The sequence below is a fragment of the Mustela lutreola genome, chromosome 10 (genome assembly GCF_030435805.1).
Source record: "Mustela lutreola isolate mMusLut2 chromosome 10, mMusLut2.pri, whole genome shotgun sequence".
Lineage (NCBI taxonomy): Eukaryota > Metazoa > Chordata > Mammalia > Carnivora > Mustelidae > Mustela > Mustela lutreola.
In genome coordinates this window covers 35,199,891-35,224,388 of record NC_081299.1, presented here as the reverse complement: position 1 = coordinate 35,224,388, position 24,498 = coordinate 35,199,891, and the positions used below count along the sequence as shown (strand labels likewise).

General features: G+C 39.0%; 1 protein-coding gene across 1 annotated transcript in view; it reads left to right on the top strand.

Moving 5' to 3' along the window:
• The first annotated feature begins 314 nt into the window (after positions 1–314).
• ZSWIM5 (zinc finger SWIM-type containing 5) overlaps positions 315–24,498 on the top strand; it is a 221,294-nt gene continuing 197,110 nt past the window's right edge. Inside the window, exon 1 of the mRNA XM_059135338.1 lies at positions 315–1,001. Within this exon, the coding sequence (XP_058991321.1) occupies positions 407–1,001 (595 nt within the window). The 5' untranslated portion in view covers positions 315–406. The remainder of the gene's footprint in view (positions 1,002–24,498) is intronic.

Genomic DNA, 24,498 nt, shown 5'->3' with positions numbered 1-24,498 from the left:
CAGGTGGGTTAGAGGCGCGCGGGCCGGCGACTGTGCCCGGTGCTCCTCGCCCCTAGGTGGCCGTCGGCCCCGCGCAAGCGCTCCGCGCGCGTTCTGGACTGTCGGCGCCTGGCGCGCGCCGCCGGCCGGCGCTCGCTCCCGCCCCTTCTCGCGCCCGTGGCGGCCCGGACAGCGCGCGCCACCTTACGCTCGTTCTCAGGACGCCCTCGCCGGTCCTTGCGGCGCGCGCACGGGGCCGGCCCAGGCTCCCCACTCGGGGCGGCCGGCTCGCGGGTTTGCTCGCCCCGCCCCTCCCCCGGCGCCGCAGTTGGGCGCTTGCGCGGGGCGCGTGGCCGTGGCCGGGGTCTCCGCCGCAGCCGGTGCCGCCGCCGCTGCCGCCGCCGCCTCAGTCAGTCAGTTCCCAGCAATGGCGGAAGGAGGTGAGCGAGAGGAGCTGCTCTCTCCGTCGCCGGTCTCTCCGGCTAAGCGCCTATGCTCGTGGCCCAGCCCGCAGGCTCACCACCCTCGCGGTTCGCCCGGGGCGGCCAGCGGTGGGGTGGGGGGCGTCGGCGGCAGCTGCCTGGCCCCCGGGGCCCGCCCCCACCTGCAGCCCGAGTCCTTGCTGGACTGCGCCGCCAAGACGGTGGCGGAAAAGTGGGCGTACGAGAGGGTGGAGGAGCGCTTCGAGCGGATCCCGGAGCCCGTGCAGCGCCGCATCGTCTACTGGTCTTTCCCGCGGAATGAGCGGGAGATCTGCATGTACTCCAGTTTCCAGTACCGTGGCGGCCCCGGCGCCGGAGCGGCTGGCGGCGCCGCGGGGGCTTCGCCGGCCGAGGAGGGGCCGCCGCCGCCCCCCGGGGCCGCCGCTCCGACCGGCTCCGCCCCCGGGGCCGCCGCGGCGGGGGCGTCCGCCGGGCTGGGCACAGCGGCCGGAGCGGCGGGCGGCGGCGGCGAGGGGCTGCCGTTCCGCCGGGGCATCCGTCTGCTGGACAGCGGCTCGGTGGAGAACGTGCTGCAAGTCGGTAGGTAGTAGCCCGGCTCCTCTCTGGTGCCTGGCCTTCTTTTCCGCAGGTGCCTTCTCTCTGCAAGGAGCCCGGGGCCAAGATTCCAGCTTTCTGCCCAACTCTTGTTCCCCTGCTGAAGGACACACTAGTCACATAAAAAACTTTTCTCAGCATTTCATTCAGGTCCACTGCTGCTCTTTCCCCCACTCGCCCTCTACCCCATTTCTTTTTGTTCGAAGAGCGAATAGATCTCTTTTTTACTCTCACTTCTACACCCCACACCAAAGCAAAGGGATGGGGGAGGAATGCCTTTTTGGATGTAATGATTTCAGAAATGCGTTTTTCTAATTTAAGTTTAGAGAGAAGAGAATTCTTAGTGAATCTGGAGCAAGCAGTCTTACAGGCTGTTTGAGGGACAGGCTGTCAAAGGCAATCTGTAGTCTTTACAGATTGAAGCTGGGTATAATTAACTTTAAAATCGGAAAAACATCAACAAAATATTGTGCATTTCAAACAAGTAGAATTATACGCTTTAATTTTTTTCCCCCTTAGACCAGTGGTACTTGGGAATCTAGGCTGCGGACTTAACAATAACCGAAGATGGAAATGTGACAGCTCTCTTCTCCACACCCCCACCCAAGGAAAAAAAAAAAAAAAAAGCCACACAATCTGGAGTGGGGGTGGGGTCTGTCTTCCTTGTCAGACTAGGGTAAATCAAAAGCTGGTCACGTTGGGTTTTTCAAATGCTTCTCATTTAACAAGTCTTCGGATTTGCTTTTGTTTTATCTTTTTGTTGGTGGGAAAGTGAAAAATTATTTTTTTTCTTTTACTCCTCCAGATCTTCTAGTCAATTTGTTAATCTTACTAAATACATAAATACAGTAGTAGACCTGTTATGTGGAATGGTTAGGGAGAAAGGGGGGAAAATGACATTGTTTAACATTGAATTGCTGTGTGGAAAATTAAAACACTGATTTTTTTTTTCTATTCGGGTTATTGTAGCTTTCTGGACATGCACATTATGCATTTTATTGTACAGTATATGCTTATATTTATTGAAAAAATACTGATTTTTGAAAGGAGTTGGAGAAAGGTTGTTTTTAGAATTAAATAAGTACTGAACACATACACAGGCATGCCAAACATCTAGCTCTCTTTTCCCCAGGTAAAACTAATATATTTGAGATTTTTTTCTTTTAAAGAGTGGTGCATTGTGGTGTTTCATATAAAGTAATCTACTTATGGTTATTGAGAATCATTGAATCTTCTGTTTCTTTTTAAAACAACAGTGTACCACAATTTGTTTTGCAAATGTGAAATGTAAATTTATCTAAATTTATCTTGTGTCCGAATACAGTGACAATGGATTGAGAAAGTTTTATTTGGAAAGGCTAGCTAGTGCTTTGTGCATTCGTATTTTTGAAAGAATGAGTTGAATAATCAGATAATTAAAGTGTACAACTTGAGTACTGAAATACTGAAAACATGAAAATGAATGTAGACATTATTAATCTGCAAACTTTATTTTTATGAGTTTAGATAAGTTAACTTTTAAGATTCTTGTTTAAGATATCTTAAATTGAGAAGTGTCAATTTAAGTGGTTGTTTTATAGTAAGGGATGGATTTGAAAGAATTTTTAAACTTGAGGGGGCAAATGAGGGACAGGAAGAGTTTTAAAGAGGTATATATTTTGTAAATGACTATAATTGTCAAATTCCATATAAAATCAGATTTTGTGGGTGATGCAGGTCATGTTTAAATCAGATATTTTTCTTTCATGGTATGATAGTTGGCATGCTTATTGGGGTAATGAGCTCTTGTATGAGAGTTTTGGGGTCTGGAGAAAAGACACATAAGCACGTTTTCTGATTCTTACTGTGGATTTCATAGATGAAGATAGGAGAATTAATTACTTACTTTAGTAATGCTATTTGAGAACCATGAGCTGTGTAATCTTTATTTTTCTTACTTTAATTTATGCTAATGAGTGTGAAAAAGGATATTCCATTCCTCACATTTTGAGTTCTGTATCTTAGCATGAATCACCATTTATTATGTGAAATTAAGACTCATCCCTCATTCTTAAACTTAAAATATGAGTATGTGACTTAATGTACAGGATAGGTTTTATAAAAGTATTGCCAAGAGACTGGTGAGGAAATGATTTAGATATAGGAAGATAGTAATAGTGTTTTTCAGTTTATAACTTCAAACTCAGTTTAATTACTCAGTGGTCCTAATTTTAAAATGCTACATATTTCCTTGATGTTGGTAAGGCAGAGTTATAACCTCAGAATTGGGAAGTTACTGAAGTCTAATGGTTTAGAAAGGAAAGGAGTTTAGGGTATTTTTATAACAATACTCTTTTTAAAGGAAACGATTCATAAGGAGATTTAAATGGAAAACAAAAAGACCTCAAAATTAAAAAATGTAAATATTTAACAATGAAGAAAACAGCACAACACAAAACAAATTTTGAAGGAAAATAGACAATAACAAAAAGACCTGTGCAAAGAGTAGGTATACTACGTTCGGTAACTTCTGATTACTTTCTACATGGAATCCGGTAATGGGAAGTCATGGGCTTGTTGAAAAGCAAGTACTCTGTAGAAAACGTCAGATTTTGAATCAGAACTGAAACTTTCCCAGCTTGATGTAAACAAATTGGAGAACTATAGGCTATTATGCTCAAAGGATGCATTTCTTCTACATAACAGTACTGAATCAGAAGTATTGTTCCTTTTAAAAAGGGAAAATTGTAAATTAGTCTTTTCATGTACATCTGTAAATTTACGGCTGTGTGAAAGACAGTCTGATCTCTCAGTTATTATGAAGGCAATAGAGTTCAGATGTTTTAGGTATTTGCATTTTTAACCTGTTTAAGAAGTCCATGGAAATTATCAGTAGTATAGACTTTGGAAAAAAATACTTATTCAGGAGTCTGTAGATGGTATAAGAATGGGATGATTATAATTTACTAATAGTTTTAAGAAGTTGACCTTTTTTTTGCAATTCATCATATCTTAAGTAATTTATCTGCTTGGTAAAACTTAAGTAGGTTTGTGACTTCTCAGGGAAATCTGGATTGATTCAGGGGAAAAAATCATTAACATGACTAAGAGGAAGTATCCAGGGGTCTTTGGATGGTCTGACAATGCTCTATCACTGAACCTAGGTTGTAGCTGTTGGATATTCACCTTATACTAATTCTTTTTGCTGTTCCATTCCTTTTGTTCAGTACATTTTCTTATGTCTGTTATATCTCACAAATGCTGTTAAAAATAAATGCAACTGTGTTTTTTTTTAAAGCTTTTTTTAAAGCACTAACAGTTTTTCTCTCTTAAATGCAGAAATATTTATTTGGATGTTTAGATTTTAAAAAATTAGGTAAGAGCATTCAGTGACCTTCTGTGCTGGTATATCTTAATGATATAAATTCTTATATATTGTTATGTATATTCTTATGTTATATCTATTATATATTATAATTTACATATGTATCCAAAAATTTTCATAGATTATGACTGTTGATGTCAACAAAACCCCATATTTTTAGTCCCTACATTTTCTATAAGTATAATTTGCCCTTGGATAGTCTTCAAGACAAGAGCCACAATGCTATGTACTACCTTACATGGAAGAAGTATAATTACAAAGACAATAATAATTAGAAGATCCATTTCATAGCTTAGATATCAAATAATAAGTTTATAATTATGAGAACTTGTACATTATCAATAAACTATGAAATTTTTCTATAGTACAGCTTTTGTGAAGTACATTGTGACAAGTATTACAGTTGTTGATTTTTTTAAAAATTTATTTATTTGATAGACAGAGATCACAAGTAGGCGGAGAGAGAAGAAGGGAAGCAGGCTCCCCGCTGAGCAGAGAGCTTGATGCGGGACTCGATCCCAGGACCCCGGGATCATGACCTGAGCCAAAGGCAGAGGCTTTAACCCACTGAGCCACCCAGGCACCCCTAGTTGTTGATTTTCGTATATGATTTGTTTTGATCTGTATTTTGGGGGGGAACAAAAGATATTCTCATCTAAAAAGCTTTATAGCATTGTATGTAAGTTAAAGTAGTTGTAAAATCATAATAAAATTCATGTGAGGAAAAATGAATTTATGTTTAAGCTGTTTGAGCACAGAAGGTAGCTGCATACTTTAAGGGATATGTGGAAAAATTTTTTAGAGTAGAAACTTACCAAATTTTAAAATCACATTACTTTTTTTAAGCAATGAGTTCTCTCCTTTTACCTCCCCCTAACACATCACACAAACATCTTAATATTTAATAAATATTTGTTGAATAGGGAAGGTTAAGAACAGACGTCTCAGTGTTATAAGACTTAAAAAAAAGAGCGAAGCTTAAATTTTTAGTATTTGTGTGTTATTAGAGGATATGGGGAAACTTCATACCTGTGCATATTAATAAACTGATAGCATTAAGTAGTATCAATGTTACATTTGTGTGTCTTCTATGTTTACTGTTTTGTGTGAAGGCTATGACTTAGCATTTTCTTTAGTTGAAAGCTTTAGATGAATTATTATTGAAGGTAATTTTCTCAAAGAGCTTTAGATTTTCAAAATTTTTAAATTCTAGTTAATTAATATATAGTGCAGTATTGATTTCAGGAGTAGAATTCAGTGCTTAGAGCTTATAGATTTAAAAGATAATGAGTAAACTAAAAGATAGTGGATTTTATTTTAGAGGTTATCTATTTTAGAAATTAAAAAAATATATATTATTGAAGTATGAATACAAACTCTAAATTTTGAAGTGAAAATGCTAGAAATTTATTTATGCCTATGTGAAACAATTTCATTTCTCTTGTTTCAACAGTGGCTGTTAAAAATTAAGATGTTAACTGTCAGTGTTCTACTATGGTGATGGTTATATGAATATATGTAAATGTTAAAATATATAGAACTATTCCCAAAAAGTCAAGTTTACTATATTATACCTTAGAAAATCAAGGCATTAATGTATCTATAAATTAATGAATATATAAGAAAGACACTGAAAACGCTGTATTAGTATCCTGTGGCTGCTGTAACAAAGTGCCACAAACTGGGTGACTTAAAACAGCACAAATTTATTGGCTCACAATTCTGGAGGCCAGAAGTCTGAATCAACATATGGAAAGGCCATGCTCCCTCTGAAACCTATAGGGGAGTCCTTCCTTGCTTTTTCTGGCTTCTGGGGGTTTGGAACTCTAATCTTTGCCTTTGTTGTCATATGGCATTCTTCCTATGTGTCTCTGTCTTCACGTGGCCATTTTATAAGGATAGCAGTCATACTGGATTAGGGGCCCACCCTGCTGCAGTGTGACCGCATTTTAACTAATTACATGTGCAATGACCCTGTTTCCAACTAAGGTTACATTCTGAGGTACTGGGGGTTAGGAATTCAAACATACCATTCTTAGAGGGACACAATTCAACTCATAACAGCTTCTCACACTTACTTCTTGTTGCATAATAGTTTCATGTGAATTTTAAACTTTTTTTATATTGGCTATGGTTTTATATTGGCTATGGTTTAAATTAGAAATTACCACATTCATTTTATTAGGTAAGCATTATTTCAATTTAATTGATTAAGTTTGCATGATTGATATTATTTAATATTTTTAGTACACGTGAAACTTTTTTGTTGAGTAGGTGGTTATTTAAAGGTTAAACCTGTCATTTTTAAATAAAAAATGATGATTGTGCAGTACAGCAGTCAGGAAATACATGCAAGGATGAACAGATTACTGTGAGGGTTTTTTTTTTTTTTTTTTTTAATGTGTATCCTTTATAACTTGTCTTTGGAAATAGGTAACCCTCAAAGCATATGAACCTTTTCTTTTCTTTTTTTAAAGATTTTATTTATTTATAAGAAGCAGGCAGAGAGAGAGGGAAGCAGGCTCCCTGCTGAGCAGAGAGTCCAAAGTGGGGCTGATGGGGGCTTGATCCCAGGACCCTGAGGTCATGACCTGAGCTGAAGGCAGAAGCTTAACCCACTGAGCCACCCAGGTGCCCTGCCTATGAACCTTTACTTAACCTGTTTCCAGACCTCAAGTTAATATGGTTTAGAATTAGTGTTTGTTATTAGAAATAGACTACAATCCATTCCAGACCACTTTTTTTTTTAATTTTTATTTTTTAAAGATTTTATTTATTCATTTGACAGAGATAGATCACGAGTAGGCAGAGAGGCAGGCAGAGAGAGAGAGAGAGAGAGAGAGAGAGAAGCAGGCTCCCTGCTGAGCAGAGAGCCCGATGTGGGAATCGATCCCAGGACCCTGAGATCATGACCTGAGCCGAAGGCAGTGGCTTAACCCACTGAGCCACCCAGGTGCCCCTCCAGACCACTTTTTAAAAAAAAGATTTTATTTATTTATTTGACAGAGAAAGAGAGACGGAGAACACAAGCAGGCAGAGTAGAAGGCAGAGGGAGGAGGAGCAGGCTCCCAGCTGAGCAGGGAGCCTGACACACAACTTGATCCCAGGACCCTGGGATCATGACCTGAACTGAAGGCAGTTGCTTAACCAACTGAGCCACCCAGGCACCCCAGATCACTTTAAAAAAAAAAAAAAAGGTTTTATTTAATTCATTTGTCAGAGAGAGAGCGAGCAAGCGCGCGCGCAAACAAGGGTAGCGGCAGGCAGAGGGAGAAGCAGTCTCCACACTGATCAAGGAGCTCGATGCAGGACTTGATTCCAGGATCCTGGGATCATTACCTGAGCTGAAGGCAGACACTTAACTGACTGAGCCACCTGGGTGTCCCTTTCCATTCCAGATCACTTTTATGTGAATTTTCTACCTTGTAGTTTATTCATAGGCTTATTTCTTTCCTGATAGAGGCAGCATGCTTCTTGGCCACTTTTAACGTATCATTGAACTAGTATGCCAGGGAAATTATACTCATTTTAATACTAACTTTAGTATTGTATTATATTATGCTAAATTACTCTGGTATTTTTCATGATCATACATAGCCAACTGATTAATTTTTGGTTTTCAGTATTGAAAAAATTGTTTGTCCCCTTAATGTATAACGTGATATGCTGTAAGTTTGTGTTCGATAAATGTTTATTGAATAAATGAGTAAATTGCTATATGACTTTTTTATATTTATATTTTTTATATTTTTATATTTTATATTTTTAATGTATTTTATATTTTATACTTTTTTATATTTATGTAGTATGGACATCTCTCTTCATTGATTTGTATGTAATAGGAGCCTAGGCGATACATTGACAATTTATAATTTCTGATTTCTGAAACATTACATAGATTTAAAAAATGCCACTTATTAACTAATTCTTGATTCATTCATTGAATTTTTTGGTAACGATTATATTTAGTTTAGAGAGAGTATGTGTGTGAGAATAGGGGGAGGAATACAAGGAGAGAGAGAGAATTCCAAGCAGTCTCTGTGCTGAGGGTGGATCTTGATGTGGGGCTGAATCCCACAACCCCAAGATCACGACCTGAGCCAAATCAGAATCCCACACTTAACTGACTGAACCACCCAGGCGCCCCTCATTCATTGACTATTTAGTTACTTGTTTTGTGTAAGGCTCAATAAATAACCATTTTCCTGATTTTAGTGGACCTCATTCCAAAGTATTTTGTATTTTCCTGCCTTAGAATATAAACCCAAGTTGGACACTAAAGCCTAAGGGTCTAGGGACTACATTATGTTGACATTTATGTAGGTGGGGAGTAATAAACTGAGTGGGTACTTGACTCTAAGAGATTCTCTGAAACCTATTTTGAGGTTTTTTTTTTTAAACTTTTTTTTTAAAGATTTTATTTATTTGACACATAGAGATCACAAGTAGGCAGAGAGGTAGTCAGAGAGAGAGCAAGGGAAGCAGGCTCCCTGCTGAGCACGGGACTCGATCCCAGGATGCTGAGATCATGACTTGAGCCGAAGGCAGAGGCTTTAACCCACTGAGCCACCCAGGCGCCCTATTTTTGAAGTTTTATGTTTGTGGTTTTTTTGGTCATTTGCTTGTTTCCCATTGTAATGGAGTGACAAATGTGGTATGCAAGGCAGTATAACATTGTTACCCTCTTTGAAAATAGTTGAATCAAAAAATGAAATACCTGTTGGGGCACCTGGGTGGCTCAGTTGGTTAAGCGACTGCCTTCAGCTCAGGTCATGGTCCCAGAGTCCTGGGATCAAGTCCCATATTGGGCTCCCAGCTCCATGGGGAGTCTGCTTCACCCTCTGACCTCCCCTCTCATGCTCTCTCTCACTTTGTCTCTCTCTCTCAAAATAAATAAATAAAAATCTTAAAAAAAAAAAAAAAAAGAAATACCTTTAACCCTTGTGCTTTTCTTGCTTTAGAACAGTTATTTGTGTACTTATTTTCATTTAGTCCTCAGGGAAATGCAAATTATAACATAAGGAGATACTACTACTACCACTACTACTACTACTATTACTACACACACACACCCAGTAGTATGGCTAAAAATAAAAGACTGCCAATATCAGTGCTGGCAAGGATGTGGAGCAATTAAGAACTGTCTTACCGTATTTGTAAGTATGCAAAATGATACAGTCACTTTGAAAAACAAGTTCTTATAAAGTTAATCATACACTTAATCGTAAGATTCAGGAACCCTATTCCCCTTTTTTTTTTTTTTAAAGATTTTTATTTATTTATTTGACAGACATAGATCACAAGTAGGCAGAGAGGCAGGCAGAGAGAGAACGGGAATCAGGCTCCTTGCCGAGCAGAGAGCCCGACGTGGGGCTCAATCCCAGGACCCTGGGATTATGACCCGAGCCGAAGGCAGAGGCTTCAACCCACTGAGCCACCCAGGCGCCCAAAGGAACCCTATTCCTAGATATTACTTAGAGAATTGAAAACATCTGTTCATAAAAAGACTTGTACTTGAATATTCAGAGCAGCTTTATTCAGAATAGCCTTAAGCTGGAAACATCCCAAGTGCCTATCAGATGGGTAAATAAATAAATTGTACATCCATACAATAGAATACTATTCAGCAATAAAAAAGAATAGACTATTGATAGCCTAGAAGCATGGATGATTCTAAAAAGCATTAAGCTCGGAGCACCTGGGTGGCTCAGTCAGTTAAGTGTCTGCCTTCGGTCAGGTCATGTTTAGTCCCGTGTTGGGCTCCTTGCTCACAGGGAGCCTGCTTCTCTCTCTTCTTCCAGCTCAGTGTGTGTGTGCTCTCTCTCTCTCAAATAGTAAAATCTTTAAAAAAATAAAAAATAAAATAAAAAACATTATGCTAAATAGAAGAAGCTAGACCAAAAAGAGTACATGTGACACAGTTTCATGTATATGAAATTTTAGAAACCGCAAAGCTATAGTGACAGAAAGTAAGTCAGAGGTTGCTAGGGTACAGGGGAATGGGGTATGAGGAAACCTTTTTGGGTGATGGAAATGTTCCATATCACGATCATAGTAGTGGTTACATGACTGTACTTGCTTGTTGAAATGGTGAATTTCATACACTTAAAATTGGTAAATTTTATGGAATGTAAATTATACTTAAAAAATTTTTATTTTAAAGGAAAGAATAGTGGGTTTCAACCACAGTTTCACACTAAAATCACTGTGGCAGATTTTTTTTTTTTTTAAAGATTTTATTTATTTATTTGTCAGAGAGAAAGTGAGTGAGAGCGAGCACAGGCAGACAGAGTGGAAGGAAGAGTCAGAGGGAGAAGCAGGCTCCCTGCGGAGCAAGGAGCCCGATGTGGGACTCGATCCCAGGACGCTGGGATCATGACCTGAGCCGAAGGCAGCTGCTTAACCAACTGAGCCACCCAGGCGTCCCTGTGGCAGATTTTTTTTAAAGACAGTGTCCATCCAGGACTCACCCTAAATTAATTAAATGAGAATGAGGATTCAACTTCAGAGTTTTAAAAAAAGTTTTTAAACTTACTGTACGCAATCAAAACATTATGTCATATTTATTACACAAATGTTACGGACCACGTCATCTTTCTTTTCTACTTCAATCTATTCTGTTTTACCAATTTTTAGGTTTATTTATGGACTTCAAGGAAAATTATTCTCTTACCACTTAAAGAATTTGTGCCTGTATTTTGGAAAGGTCTCATGCAAAATTATATAAATTCTTTGTCATTATCACCATCAGAAGACACTTGTCTAAATGTAATGCCAATGTATAATTTTCTTCATGTTTGTTCACTTATTCATTTGTGAAACATATTTAACATTTTATTAGAAAGATTATTTATTTATTTATTTATTTGACAGAGAGAGAGATCACAAGTAGGCAGAGAGGCAGGCAGAGGGAGAGGGGGAAGCAGTCTCCCCGCTGAGCAGAGAGCCCGATGTGGGGCTCAATCCCAGGACCCTGAGACCATGACTGGAGCAGAAGGCAGAGGTCCAACCCACTGAGCCACCCAGGCGCCCCATATTTAACATTTTTTAATGTTCTGTGCCACATAGAACATAATTTCTAGATTTAAGGAGAACATTGTTTAATGTAGGATATACATGTGAAATGACATTTAACACATTTCATAATAATAGAGGTAGTTACTATGGAGGCAAAGAGTAGGAAGTGATTAACTGAAGAAGTGGGGACAGCTGGATGTATTGCTCTATTTTTTTTTTAAGATTTTATTTATTTATTCAACAGACAGAGATCACAAGTAGGCAGAGAGTCAGGCAGAGAGAGAGGAGGAAGCAGGCTTCCCACTGAGCAGAGCTCCTGATGCAGGGCTCAATTCTGGGACCCTGGGATCACAACCTGAGCCGAAGGCAGAGGCTTTAACCCACTCAGCCACCCAGGCACCACTATTGCTCTATTTTAATAGAATTCCAGTTATAAGAAACATTGAAATTATATCTTATATTACAAAAAAGTTTGAAAGCAGCATTTATTGCTTATAAGTTAGATTAACCCTTCACGAAATTTCCTCGGTATTGACATTTCTATGCCCTGTAATACTCTAGTCCATAGTGATTCAAAAGAGTAACATCGGCAGGAAGGAAGATGACAGAAAAATACCAGCTGTTAATCCTTTTTTCTCAGAATAATTTTACAGATTTCTGTCTTTAGAATAGCTTTGTTATCTTCATATAATCCCCCCTTTTCCTTTGTTTTTTAAAAAAAGTATTGCTTCCTTTAAGTATAACTATACGATAGAGCCAATCAGCAAAATGGATTTTGGTCTATCCATTCGTTATCGGTAGTCTGTAAGCAACAGAGAATGTATAATATCTTTGAAAGCCTTGGAGATAATTATGTTTTTTTCCCTATTCATTCATGGTTTTATTGAATGGAATCCCTCAGCATTAATACATTCAGGAAAAGCCAGCCTGTCAACACCTGATAAACTGACATGACTGGCAAGCATCATGTACACAGTTGATGTTAGCAATATAAAATTCTTTCTCACACTATTGTTCCCTATTGCAAAAAAAAAATTTTTGCTGGTTTTTTCTCTCACTCAATATTATGTTATTATATTCTTTGCTACCATATATATCTATCATATATATTATTATATATATTACCTAATATGATACAGGGTATATATTATATAACATGATAATATTATATATTATCACATATATGCAGGGTCTATGCAGTAGGTAGCCTCAGAATTCTGGCTTCTTGCTCTATCTGTTTCATTACCTGTAGATGGACAGAATGATGATACCAACCATTGTTTTGAGGATAAATTATCTTCTTTTTTTAAAGAGAATGCCGTGTGTGCACCTTAATCAAGGAAGAAGGTGAGGGGAGGTGGGTGGGGGAGAGGTAGAGAGAGAATCTTAAGCAGGCTCCATGCCCAGGGCTGAGCCTGAGGTGAGGCTCCATCTCACAACCCTGAGATCATGACCTGAGCCGAAATCAAGAGTCAGACATTGACCAAGTGACCCTCAGGATAAATTAATAGGTAAAATAATTAGAACAGGGCCTCGCACTTATTAGGTGCTATGTAAATATTTGGTATTATTAATATACTACAATTACTGAAAATATTCTGTATTTGTTACCTTTCCTTCTTCAACATTCCCCCGGCTTCTGAAGCCTTTTCAGTCTGACTTGTGCTTTCATTCAGTGTATTAAAATTGATCTCTTAAAGGTCACCAGTGACCTCATGATTGCCAAACACAGTATCCTTTTTCCAGTCTTCATCCTTCACTACCTCTGTGTAGAGTTTTCTGTAGTCTACTGGATCTTCTTCTTCTTCTTCTTCTTCTTTTTTTTAAAGATTTTATTTATTTATTTGACAGAAATCACAAGTAGACGGAGAGGCAGGCAGAGAGAGAGAGGGAACAGGCTCCCTGCTGAGCAGAGAGCCCAATGTGGGACTCGATCCCAGGACCCTGAGATCATGACCTGAGCCGAAGACAGCGGCTTAACCCACTGAGCCACCCAGGCGCCCCATGCATCTTCTTCTTGAAATACTTAGACTTCACTATTTTGGCTTTCTTTTCACCTTCCTTCTTTTTTCTCTTATCACACAAAATTGAGATGTATGTTGGGGTGCCTGGGTGGCTCAGTGGGTTAAAGCCTCTGCCTTGGGCTCAGGTCATGATCCCAGGGTCCTGGGATCAACCCACCATCACATTGGGCTCCTCTGCTCAGCAGGTTGCCTGCTTCCCCCCTTTCTCTCTGTCTGCCTCTCTGCCTACTTGTGATCTCTGTCAAATAAACAAACAAATAAAGAAACCAACAAACAAAAATCTTTAAAAAAATTGGGATGTATGTTTTGCCCTAAGCTTGCTTGCTTGCTTGCTTTTTTTTTTTTTTTTTTTTTTTTTTAAGATTTTATTTATTATTTGGGAGACAGAGAGTACGAGTGGGGGTTGGGGGAAGCAGGCTTCCCGCTGAGCAGGGAGCTCAATGCCGAGCTCAATCCCAGGATCCTGGGATCATGACCTGAGCTGAAAGCAGCCATGTAACCTCCTGAGCCACCCAGGTGCCCTGCCCCAAACTTTCTAATTTAGCAATTTATTTATTTCTATAGCTTTAATTACTGTTTTATGAATGCAAGATAGCATCATATAATGTAGTGGTTTAAATTTTGTTTAAAGTAACTCTACTACTCATTTTCAAAATTAAATCTTAGATGGTATTTCAGGTTTTGCAGCAGAAAATTTGAGCAGTTGGAGGATTGGGAAGGGACCCACAACTCAGTCAGCGAGGCCAGCTTCTTTTTGCCCCTGTGAAGCACTTCTAAATAATAGTGTTGGGATTTGAAGTTAGGAGATCTGCCTTGGTTTTCTTTTCTTTTCTTTTTTTTAAAAAAAGATTTTATTTATTTACTTGAGAGAGAGAGACACAGCAAGAGAGGAACACAAGCACACAAGCAGGGGGGTGGGGTGGGAGAGGGAGAAGCAGGCTTCGCATCAAGCAGGGAGTCCGATGTGGGCTGATCCCAGGACCCTGAGATCATGACCTGAGCTGAAGGCAGACACTTAACGACTGAGCCACCCAGGTGCCCCTCTGCCTTGGTTTTCTCAGATATAAAAGTGTCAGGATTTTTGTGAGATTTTAAAATAAAGTAATATATGCGGAAGCACTTTATAAATGTCATTGTGCAAATAATATAACTTTTAAATCTATGGTGTTTCTCCCTCTGGAATTCAAGATCAGCATATATATTTGCCTGTTAGATATTTCTAAATGATTACTCTACTAGCCACTGAAAATCAACATGTCTGGTAAAGGATTAACATCCAGAATATGTATATATATACACACATTTATGCATATGTATGTATACACACACACACGCGCGTATATATGTATATATCTATACACACACAATATACATATTATATATTTTAAGACTTTATTTATTTGAGAGAGAAAATGAGAGACAGCATGAGACGGGGGAAGGTCAGAGGGAGAAGGAGACTCCATGCGGAGCAGGGAGTCCAGTGCGGGACTTGTCACCACATTGAGTCACCCAAGCATCCCAAATGTTCAGAATATATTAAGAACTCCTACAACTCAACGACAAAAACAATGGGCAAAGGAGTTGAATAAATATTTCTCCAAAGAAAGTAAGCAAATGATCCATAAGCACATGCAAAGATACTTAACATCACTAGTCATTAGGGAAATGCAAATGAGAACCATAAGGGACATCCCTTCATATCCATTAGGATAGCATATATAAAGAAAACCAAAACACAGAAAATAACAAGTGTTAGTGAGCATATAGAGAAATGGAAATCTTGTGCATCACTATTAGGACTATAAAGGAGTGCAGCTGCTGTGGAAAGTGGTATGACTGTTTCTCAAAAAATTAAACATAAAATTATCATGTGATCCAACATTCCACTTCTGGGTATATACCAAAAGAACTGAATGCAAGAACTTGAATAGATGTTTGTACATTCATTTTTTTTTAAAAGATTTTATTTATTTATTTGACAGAGAGAGATCACAAGTAGGCAGAGAGGCAGGCAGAGAGAGAGGAAGGGATGCAGGCCCCCTGCTGAGCAGAGAGCCGGATGCGGGACTCGATTCCAGGACCCTCAGATCACGACCTGAGCTGAAGGCAGCGGCTTAACCCACTGAGTCACCCAGGCGCTCCTGTACACTCATGTTTGACAAAAGCATTAGTCTCAATAGCCAAAGGTGGAAGCAACCCAAGTGTCCATCAACAGATTAATGAATAAACAAAATGTGGCATAGACATAGTATGAATATTATGTAGCCTTAAAAAAGAAGAATCCTGATAGATACAACATGGGTGAACCTTGAAGACATTATGCTGCTTTTCAGATGTATAAACTTGGATGACAAGTTACTTAACCTCTTTGTGCTTCAGTTTCTTCATCTATAAAATGGAGATGCAATACTATCTCAGAAAATTTATATCACAGTTAAATGTGTTAGTGTATTCAAAGTCAGCTTGGAATTTCTTACACATTTTAGGGGTATTGTGAATCTTAGTTCTCTATCTTTTCTCCTTTCCTGCTTCCTAATAGTCTATACCTCTATTTTTTGTTTTAAAGATTTTATTTATTTGATAGAACAGAGAGACAGAGCATGAGCGGGGGTGAGGGAGAGAGGGAGAGGGAGAAACAGACTCTGTACCTCTGTTCTAAAAAGTGCCATTTCCGTATCTACTTAGTTGAAATTAAACATTCCTTCCACTTTAGTCCTATGCATTGATCAGCAGTTGTTTGAGTTCCTATTATATTCTAGGCTCTGGTGTAGCCATTGGAGACATGGCAGTGAATAAAACAAAGTTCCTGCTTTCATGGAGCATACATGTTAGTGAGGCGACAGACAACACTTTCCATTTTCAGTTTGTGTTTTAATTGTTACAAGGTGTTATCTTTCCTTCCAGTCTGCAGGTGTTTCCAGGTAAAGGACTGTATCCTGCAATATATTTAGCATCTAGCACCACGCCTAGTAGGTTTCAAAATGACCTTTTAAGAGGTCTTTGTGGAAATGAATTGCAAACATTATCTTGTTCATTTCTATGACTTCCTTTTTTTTCCCCTCAAGATTTTATCTATTCTTTTACTGAGAGAACGTGCATTTACATGCATTAGTCAGGGGAGGGGTAGAGGAAGAAGGAAAGGGAGAATCTCAAGCAGACTCCATACTGAGTGCAGAGCCCATTGTGGGGCTCAGTTGCACAACCCTGAGATCATGACCTGAATCAAATCAGGTTTGTTTCGTTTCTTTTTTTTTCTTTTCTTTTCTTTCTTTCTTTCTTTTTTATTTATTTGACAGAGAGAGAGAACACAAGCAGGAGTAGTGGGAGAGAGAGAAGCAGGCTTCCTGCTAGCAGGGAGCCTGAGGTGGGCCTTGATCCTAGGACCCTGGGATCATGACCTGAGCTGAAGGCAAACACTTAATGACTGAACCACCCAGGAGCCCCAAGAGTGGGTCGCTTAACTGACTGAGCCACCCAGGCACCCCCTATGGCTTTCATAATAGTGATTTCCAGCACTGGCTGCTTTACACTTTACTCAGGTCACTTGAGGAGCTTTGGTAAAATACAGATTTTGTGCTTCCACCCTTGGAAATTCTAGTTAAGTAAGATTGGAATGGGATCCAGGAATTTCTATTTTTGATAAGCTGTCCAGATTTAAATGTTTGGGAACCATTGCTCCATAGCATTTAGTACAGTGATTTACATAGAATGTGCTTAGTAGTGTTGTTTGAATTGATATATTGATTGACTTATACAGTAGCTTGTTTCAAATTATGTTTGAAACTTGTGGGTCAAATCGATTTAAACAGACTGGATTCAGGAAAGAGTTACATGAAAAGTCATTAAGCTCAGTAATACTACAATTTGCTGTTAGGAAAATCACCAGTATCTATCCTTTGTTGTTTTATTTTTTTTAATTATTTTTTATTTTTTTAAAAGCTTTATTCATTTATTTGAGAGTGGGCACAGGGCAAAGAGAGAGGGAGAGAGAAAATCTCAAGCAGCCTCCCCAACTGAGTGTGGAGCCCAGTACAGGGCTGGATCCCATGACTCTGAGATCTTGATCTAAGTCAAAATTAAGAGGATACTTAAGGGATTGAGCCACCTAGGCACCCCCTTTGTTGTTTTTAAATGCTAGTTCTCAACGTATTTACCCAAAATAATTCTCTACATTTTAATAGATATGTAAGTTTCTGAAAAGCATTGACAAATATAAAAGGATTTGAACAGTTGTCTTTCTCCGATTGACTTATTTCGTTAAGTATAAGTCAATTGGAGAAAGACAACTATCATATGATCTCCCTGATATGAGGAAGTGGAGATGCAACATGGGGGGTTAAGGGGGTAGGAGAAGAATAAATGAAACAATATGGGATTGGGAGGGAGACAAACCATAAGTGACTCTTAATCTCACAAAACAAACTGAGGGTTGCTGGGGGGAGGGGGGTGGGAAGAAGGGGGGTGGGGTTATGGACATTGGGGAGGGTATGTACTATGGTGAGTGCTGTGAAGTGTGTAAACCTGGCGATTCACAGACTTGTACCCCTGGGGATAAAAATACATTATGTTTATAAAAAATTAAAAGAAAAAAAAGGATTTGAACAGAACTGTTAAGTTATCTCTGTGAAGAGGAAGGGGAATGAGTGGTGACCAAGAGGAAACTTAGTTAATCTATATTGCTTGAATCATTTTATGATGACAACCTATTTGTATATTTCTTATATAATAATATAATTAAAATAAGTAATAGATAATATGATTTTTTCAGTTGCTTTTTTTTGTTAACCATTTTTAGACTTTTAAGTTTAATGATTTAGAGAAATGTTATCTTACTTTTATAAACGTCATTTAGGTCAGGGGGTTCTTAACTGGGCATCTATAAATAGCTTTCAGAGATCCATACATTTTCAAAATTCTTTTTAGATTTTACAAATGGTTATGAAAAATCCCCCCGCTTTTTAAAGTTTATTTATTTGGGACACCTGGGTGACTCAGTCAATTAAGTGTCTGTCTGCCTTCGGCTCAAGTCATATTCCCAGGGTCCTGGGATTGAGTCCCACATTGGGATCCTTGCTCAGAGGGGAGCCTGCTTCTTCCTTTGCCTGTTGCTCCTCCTGCTTGTGCCCTCTGCACCCTTGTCTCTCTGATAAATAAAATCTTAAAAAAAAAAAAAAGGTTGGGGCACCTGGGTGGCTCAGTTGGTTGGACGACTGCCTTCGGCTCAGGTCATGATCCTGGAGTCCCAGGATCGAGTCCCACATCGGGCTCCCAGCTCCATGGGGAGTCTGCTTCTCCCTCTGACTTTCTCCTCACTCATGTTCTCTCTCACTGTCTCTCTCTCAAATAAATAAAATCTTAAAAAAAAAAGTTTATTTATTTTTTTAGAGAGAGTGTGGGGATGGAAGGGCAGATGGAGAGGGAGAGAGAGAGACTATCAAGCAGACTACCCATTGAGCATGGAGCCCAAAGCAAGGCTGGCTCCCATGACCCTGAGATCACAACCTGAGCCAAAATCAAGTCAGATGCTTAACCGACTGAGCCACCCAGGTGCCCCTAGATATGAACATTTTTCGAAGAAGACAGTTCGTAACTTTCATTGTTCATAATATCCCTCAAGGGGATCCATGACTCAAGTAAGTTCAAGTGGTTCCAAAGTAAGGAACCACTAATTGTTTATGTAGAAGAATCTGCTTTATTTGATAAAAATTCTGTGATTAATTCTTCAGTTGCCTTTGAGTCCCGATGTATATAATATGGGTGAATGTGAGTTAATAACTTTTTTTTATTCTACCCATTTTCAGATTATGAATAGAATAGTTTATTTTCTTAAAAGATTAACATGGCTCTGCTGTTGCTACTTCTACTAGTTAAATATTTCAGTTTCCATATCTCTGACATTTCATCTTTTTCTACTCCTTTCTAATGCTGCTGTATTAAGTTACTTTTTTGTTTGTTCGTTTGTTTCAATAGGATGATGACTGGGCATTATTATACCACAGACAGCTGAAGTTTAATGATTTGCGCTTGCTGAAATGAAGTAATATCCTATGAGGTTACTGAACAGAGAGGCTATAGCTACTTTATGGAATTGGTTTTTTTAGATTATATTTCCTGGGAAGCAGACTCTGAGATGGAGATTGGCTTGCAGGAGGTTTACTGAGGAGCAACACTTGTAATGGAGTAAGGGATGCAAGATTTGGAGGGCAGAGAGACTGAACTAATGGAATTGCCTCAGAGACTTTAGTCAATCCTTTGGGGAACTCTGGAGCTAGTGTGATATTTAAGAGTTATTTGGAATTAGATGTGGGCTGACCTGAGGGGAGAGGGCATAACCTTCGGTGGGGCAGTTTCTGTGGTAAAGATGAGATGAAACTACAGTTTCCTTTCCAGCTTCGGGAAGTGCTTTCAGCAGATGGTTTCCAACTGTCACCTGGTTCAGATCTGTCTACAGTTACAGAGAGCTGCTTTACCTAAGATCACAGTTTTCTAGGGGCAGCTTGCAAATGCCAAACAAGGTTGGATAAAAAGGTCCAGTTAATTTAGTCTAAAATGAAGGGGTGCCTGGGTGGCTCAGTGGGTTAAAGCCTCTGCCTTCGGCTCAGGTCATGGTCTCGGGGTCCTGGGATCGAGCCCTGTATCGGGGCTCTCTGTTCAGCAGGGAGCCTGCTTCCCTTCCTCTCTCTCTGCCTGCCTCTCTGCCTACTTGTGATCTCTGTCTGTCAAATGAATAAATAAAATCTTTAAAAATAAATAAATAAAATGGAGCTCCCTGAGAAGCAGTACTTGCTGTAAGAGCTGTACCGGATGGTCAGGCCTGCATTGTAGTTTGACTTCTTCTTAGTCCTGCTTCTGCTGCCTTTCCTTCATAGGTAATTGATTTCTGTTAAGTGTCTTGCATCGTAAACTCCATCTCAGTGCCTGCTTTGAGAGAACTTAATCCCTGATGCTTTGGTTGAGGGCAGTTTATTGAGCAGGATTTAGTTGTGAGCTGCTAGGATCCTGGAGTTGGAGGAACACTCCAGGCAGTTAGAGGAATGAATGTCTTGGTCTTGAAGGGGGTGTCTGGTCACTGCACTCCTTGTACCTCTTGTATTCGTTTCATATAGCAAATTCACACCATGTGGAAACAGCTTCTTGGCATTCTGTTTGGCTTCTTTTTCTGAGAACTCACAATAGTAAGGTTAGTGGCTTAATGAATTACAACTGCTGCCACTACAGCTTGTCCCTAGATCACACTGATACTTACTGTCTCCCTCTAATCTCCATTCTGGATTCTTGGCCAATATCTCCACTTGTCTAGACGGCATACCAGATGGGTGACTATCATAATTGAAGAGTCTGAGCCTCGTTACCATGCCTCTTTAAGGCCTTGACCACTGTACTTGTTCATTTACTGTCACAGTTGGACAGGGAAATACCAAGAGATACCCCGGTGACAATCCAGGTGCTAAATGTCATCTGTTCCTTTATGCTACTTTTCTTTGTGTTGGTGACTCTATTTTATTTCACAAATACCATATGTTGCTAAGGTAGCATATTATGTGATTAAAATCAGGTCTGTTATTTTGGTTTTACAGATCAAATATTATGTTGAATTTACTTTATTAATGTTTCTTTGATATATTATCAGGGTGCTAATTGCAGAGGTTTATAGATTGTCAGCTCTTGTGTTGCCCCTTGCACATATTACTAATATATTGTCAGAATAATGAGCAACAAAAGAACTCACACAACCAAAATCTTAAGTTTTTATTTCTAGTATTGTAGCATAGTTTCATTTAGAACTTTATTTAGTAGTGAGTGGTTTTCTAGCACCTACTCCCCATTACCACTTAGAAGTTAGAATTGAAAAACTATGGAGGAGTTGGAGTATAATTTACTGCAGTTTTATAGCCTTATGATAAACATGCCATTTTTAGTGAACCATCAATACAAGATCATGTTGCTAACTTGTGATAGGGAAGGCAACTAGTAAGTAACAAGTAGCATTGCTAACCTTTTTTAGGAAGCTTTAAGCCCCATGGGTGCCTGATGAGGGCTTGAAGACAAGAGTGTCAGCAGTGTCCTTGAGAAGACTCAGTATGTTGGAACTGGGGGCTCTCACAGCAGGCTTTCTGTCTTTTTTTCCTTCACACTTTTAGTAAGATATAATTCACATAACCACATGACTAACCATTTATTTTATTTTAAAGCCTAAAAAAAAAATTTATTTATTTATTTTTAAAGATTTTATTTATTTATTTGACAGACAGAGATCACAAGTAGGCAGAGAGGCAGGTAGAGAGAGAGGAAGGGAAGCCGGCTCCCCACTGAGCAGAGAGCCAGATGCGGGGCTCGATCCCAGAACCCTGGGATCATGACCTGAGCTGAAGGCAGAGGCTTTAACCCACTGAGCCACCCAGGTGCCCCAAGAGATTTTATTTATTTATTTGTCTTTTTCTGTCTGACTTATTTTACCTAAAATAATGCCCTCATGGCCCATGTTGTCACACATGGTAGGATTTCCTTTATTTATGACTGAACGATACTCTTTTGTATATATGTACACAGACCACATTTTCTTTATCCATTCATACCTTGATGGACACTTAGGTTGTTTCTACATCTTGGCTACTGTAAAATGCTGCAGTGAACATGGGAGGGCAGACATTTCTTTCAGATAGTGATTTCATTCCTTTGAGTTCCAGAAGTAGGATTGCTGGGTCAGATGGTAGGTAGTTCAGTTTCTAATTTTTTGGTGAATCTTCATACTGTTCTCCTAGAAGCTGTACCAATTTACATTCTTACCAGTGGTGCACCAGAGTTTCCTTTTTCCATATCCTTGATAACATTTGTTATCTCTCTCTTTCTCTCTTTTAAATAATAGCCATTCTTTTATTTATTTATTTACTTATTTATAAAGATTTTATTTATTTGTTTGACAGAGAGAGAACACAAGTAGTCAGAGAAGTAGGCAGAGGGAGAGGGAGAAGCAGTCTCTCCACAGAGCTGGGAAGCCTGATGAGGGGCTTGATCCCCAAATCCTGAGACGATGACCTGAGCTGAAGGCAGCCACTTAACTGACTGAGCCACCCAGGCACTCCTTGATAATAGTGATTCTAACAGATGTGAGATGATATCTCATGGTGATTTTGATTTACATTTCCCTGATGAAGTTGAGCTCCTTTTCATGTACTTGCTGGTCATTTGTATGTCTTCATTGGAAAAATGTCTGTTCATTTCCTCTCTCCATTTTTTAAAAACTGGATTGTTTGTTTTTCTGCTATTCAGTTGTATGAGTTCCTTATATATTTTGGATATTAATAGCTTATATGATATATAGTTTGCAAATATTTTGTGCTATTCTATAGGTTGTCTTTTCATTTTGTTGATTTTCTTTTGCTGTGCAAAGCATTTTAGTTTACTTATTTTTGCTTTTGTGTTTGTATTTTTGGTATCCAAAAGATCATGCCAAGAACTATGTCAAAGAGCTTTTTCCATAAATAAATAAATATAATTTTTCTTTTTAAAAGTAGGCTCTATGCCCAGTGTGGAGCCCATTGTGGGGCTTGAACTCACGACCCAAGCCGAGATCAAGAGTCAGATGCTTAACTGACTGAACCACCCAGGTGACCTTCCCTGTATTTTCCTCTAGGAGTTTTATGGTTTTGGGTCTTATGTGTAATTTCTTTAATTCATTTTGAGTTAATTTTTGTAAGTGGTATAAGATAGGCGTCCAGATTTTCTTTTGCATGTGTATATCCAGTTTTCCTAACACCATTATTAAAGAGACTGTCCTTTCCCCATTGAATATGTTTGGCTCCCTTGTCAAATATTAGTTGACCATATATGCATGGGTTTATTTCTGGCTTATCGATTCAGTTCCATTGGTCTATTTTTATGTAATACCGTACTGTTTTGGTTACTGTTGTTCCTGTTTTTCAAGATTGTTTCGATGTTCTGGTTCCCTTAAGTTTTCTTATGAATATTAGGATTAACTTGCCAATTTTTGCAAAAAAAAAAAAAAAAAAAACCAGTCAGCTGGGATTTTGCTAGGGATTGCGTTGAATCTGTAGATATATTTGTGTAAGTGTTATTGTCATTTGTATTAGTTGTTTGTTGCTGCTTAACAAATACCACAAACTTAGTGGCTTAAGGCAACACAGTTTTAATATTTTATAGTTCTGGAGGTTAGAAATATGAAATTTGTCTTGTTGGGCAAAAATCAAGTTGTTGATCAAGTGTCCATTGATAGATAAATGGATAAAAAAATGTAGTAAATATATAAAATAGAATATTATTCATCCATAAAAAATGCAATCTTTCCTTTTGCAACATGGACGGACCGAGAGGATGTTATGTTACGTGAAATAAGTCAAAGAAAAATACCAAATGGGGGTGCCTGGGTGGCTCAATGGGTTAAAGCCTCCACCTTCAGCTCAGGTCATGATCCCAGGGTCCTGGGATCAAGCCCCATGTCGGGCTGTCTGCTCAGCAGGAAGCCTGCTTCTTCCTCTCTCTCTGCCTGCCTCTCTGCCTACTTGTGATCTCTGTCTGTCAAATAAATAAATAAATAAATCTTAAAAAATAAGAAAAATACTAAATGATTTCACTTATATTTGGAATCTAAAAAACAAAGCAAACGACATACTGAACAGATTCTTAAATACAGAGAACAAATTGGTAGTTGCCAGAGGGGAGGTTTATTGGGGGGGGGTGGGTAGGCAAAATAGATAAAGGGATTAAGAGTTACAAACTTCCAGTTATAAAATAAATAAATCATGGAGATGAAAATTATAGCATAGGGAACATAGTAATACTGTAATAATATTATACGGTGACAGACGGTGACTATACTTAATGTAGTGAACTTTGAGTAATGTATAGAATTGTTGAATCAATATGTTGTGTACCTGAAACTAATATAACATTGTATGTTAATTATACTTCAATTAGAAGAAAAAAGATGTTAGCAGAGTTGTGTCCCATCTGGAGGCTCTAGGGGGAAATCTCTTTCCATGGCTTTTTCCAGCTTCTAAAAGCCACCTACATTCCTTGGCTCATGGCTCTTTCCTCCATTTTCATAGCATATCACTGC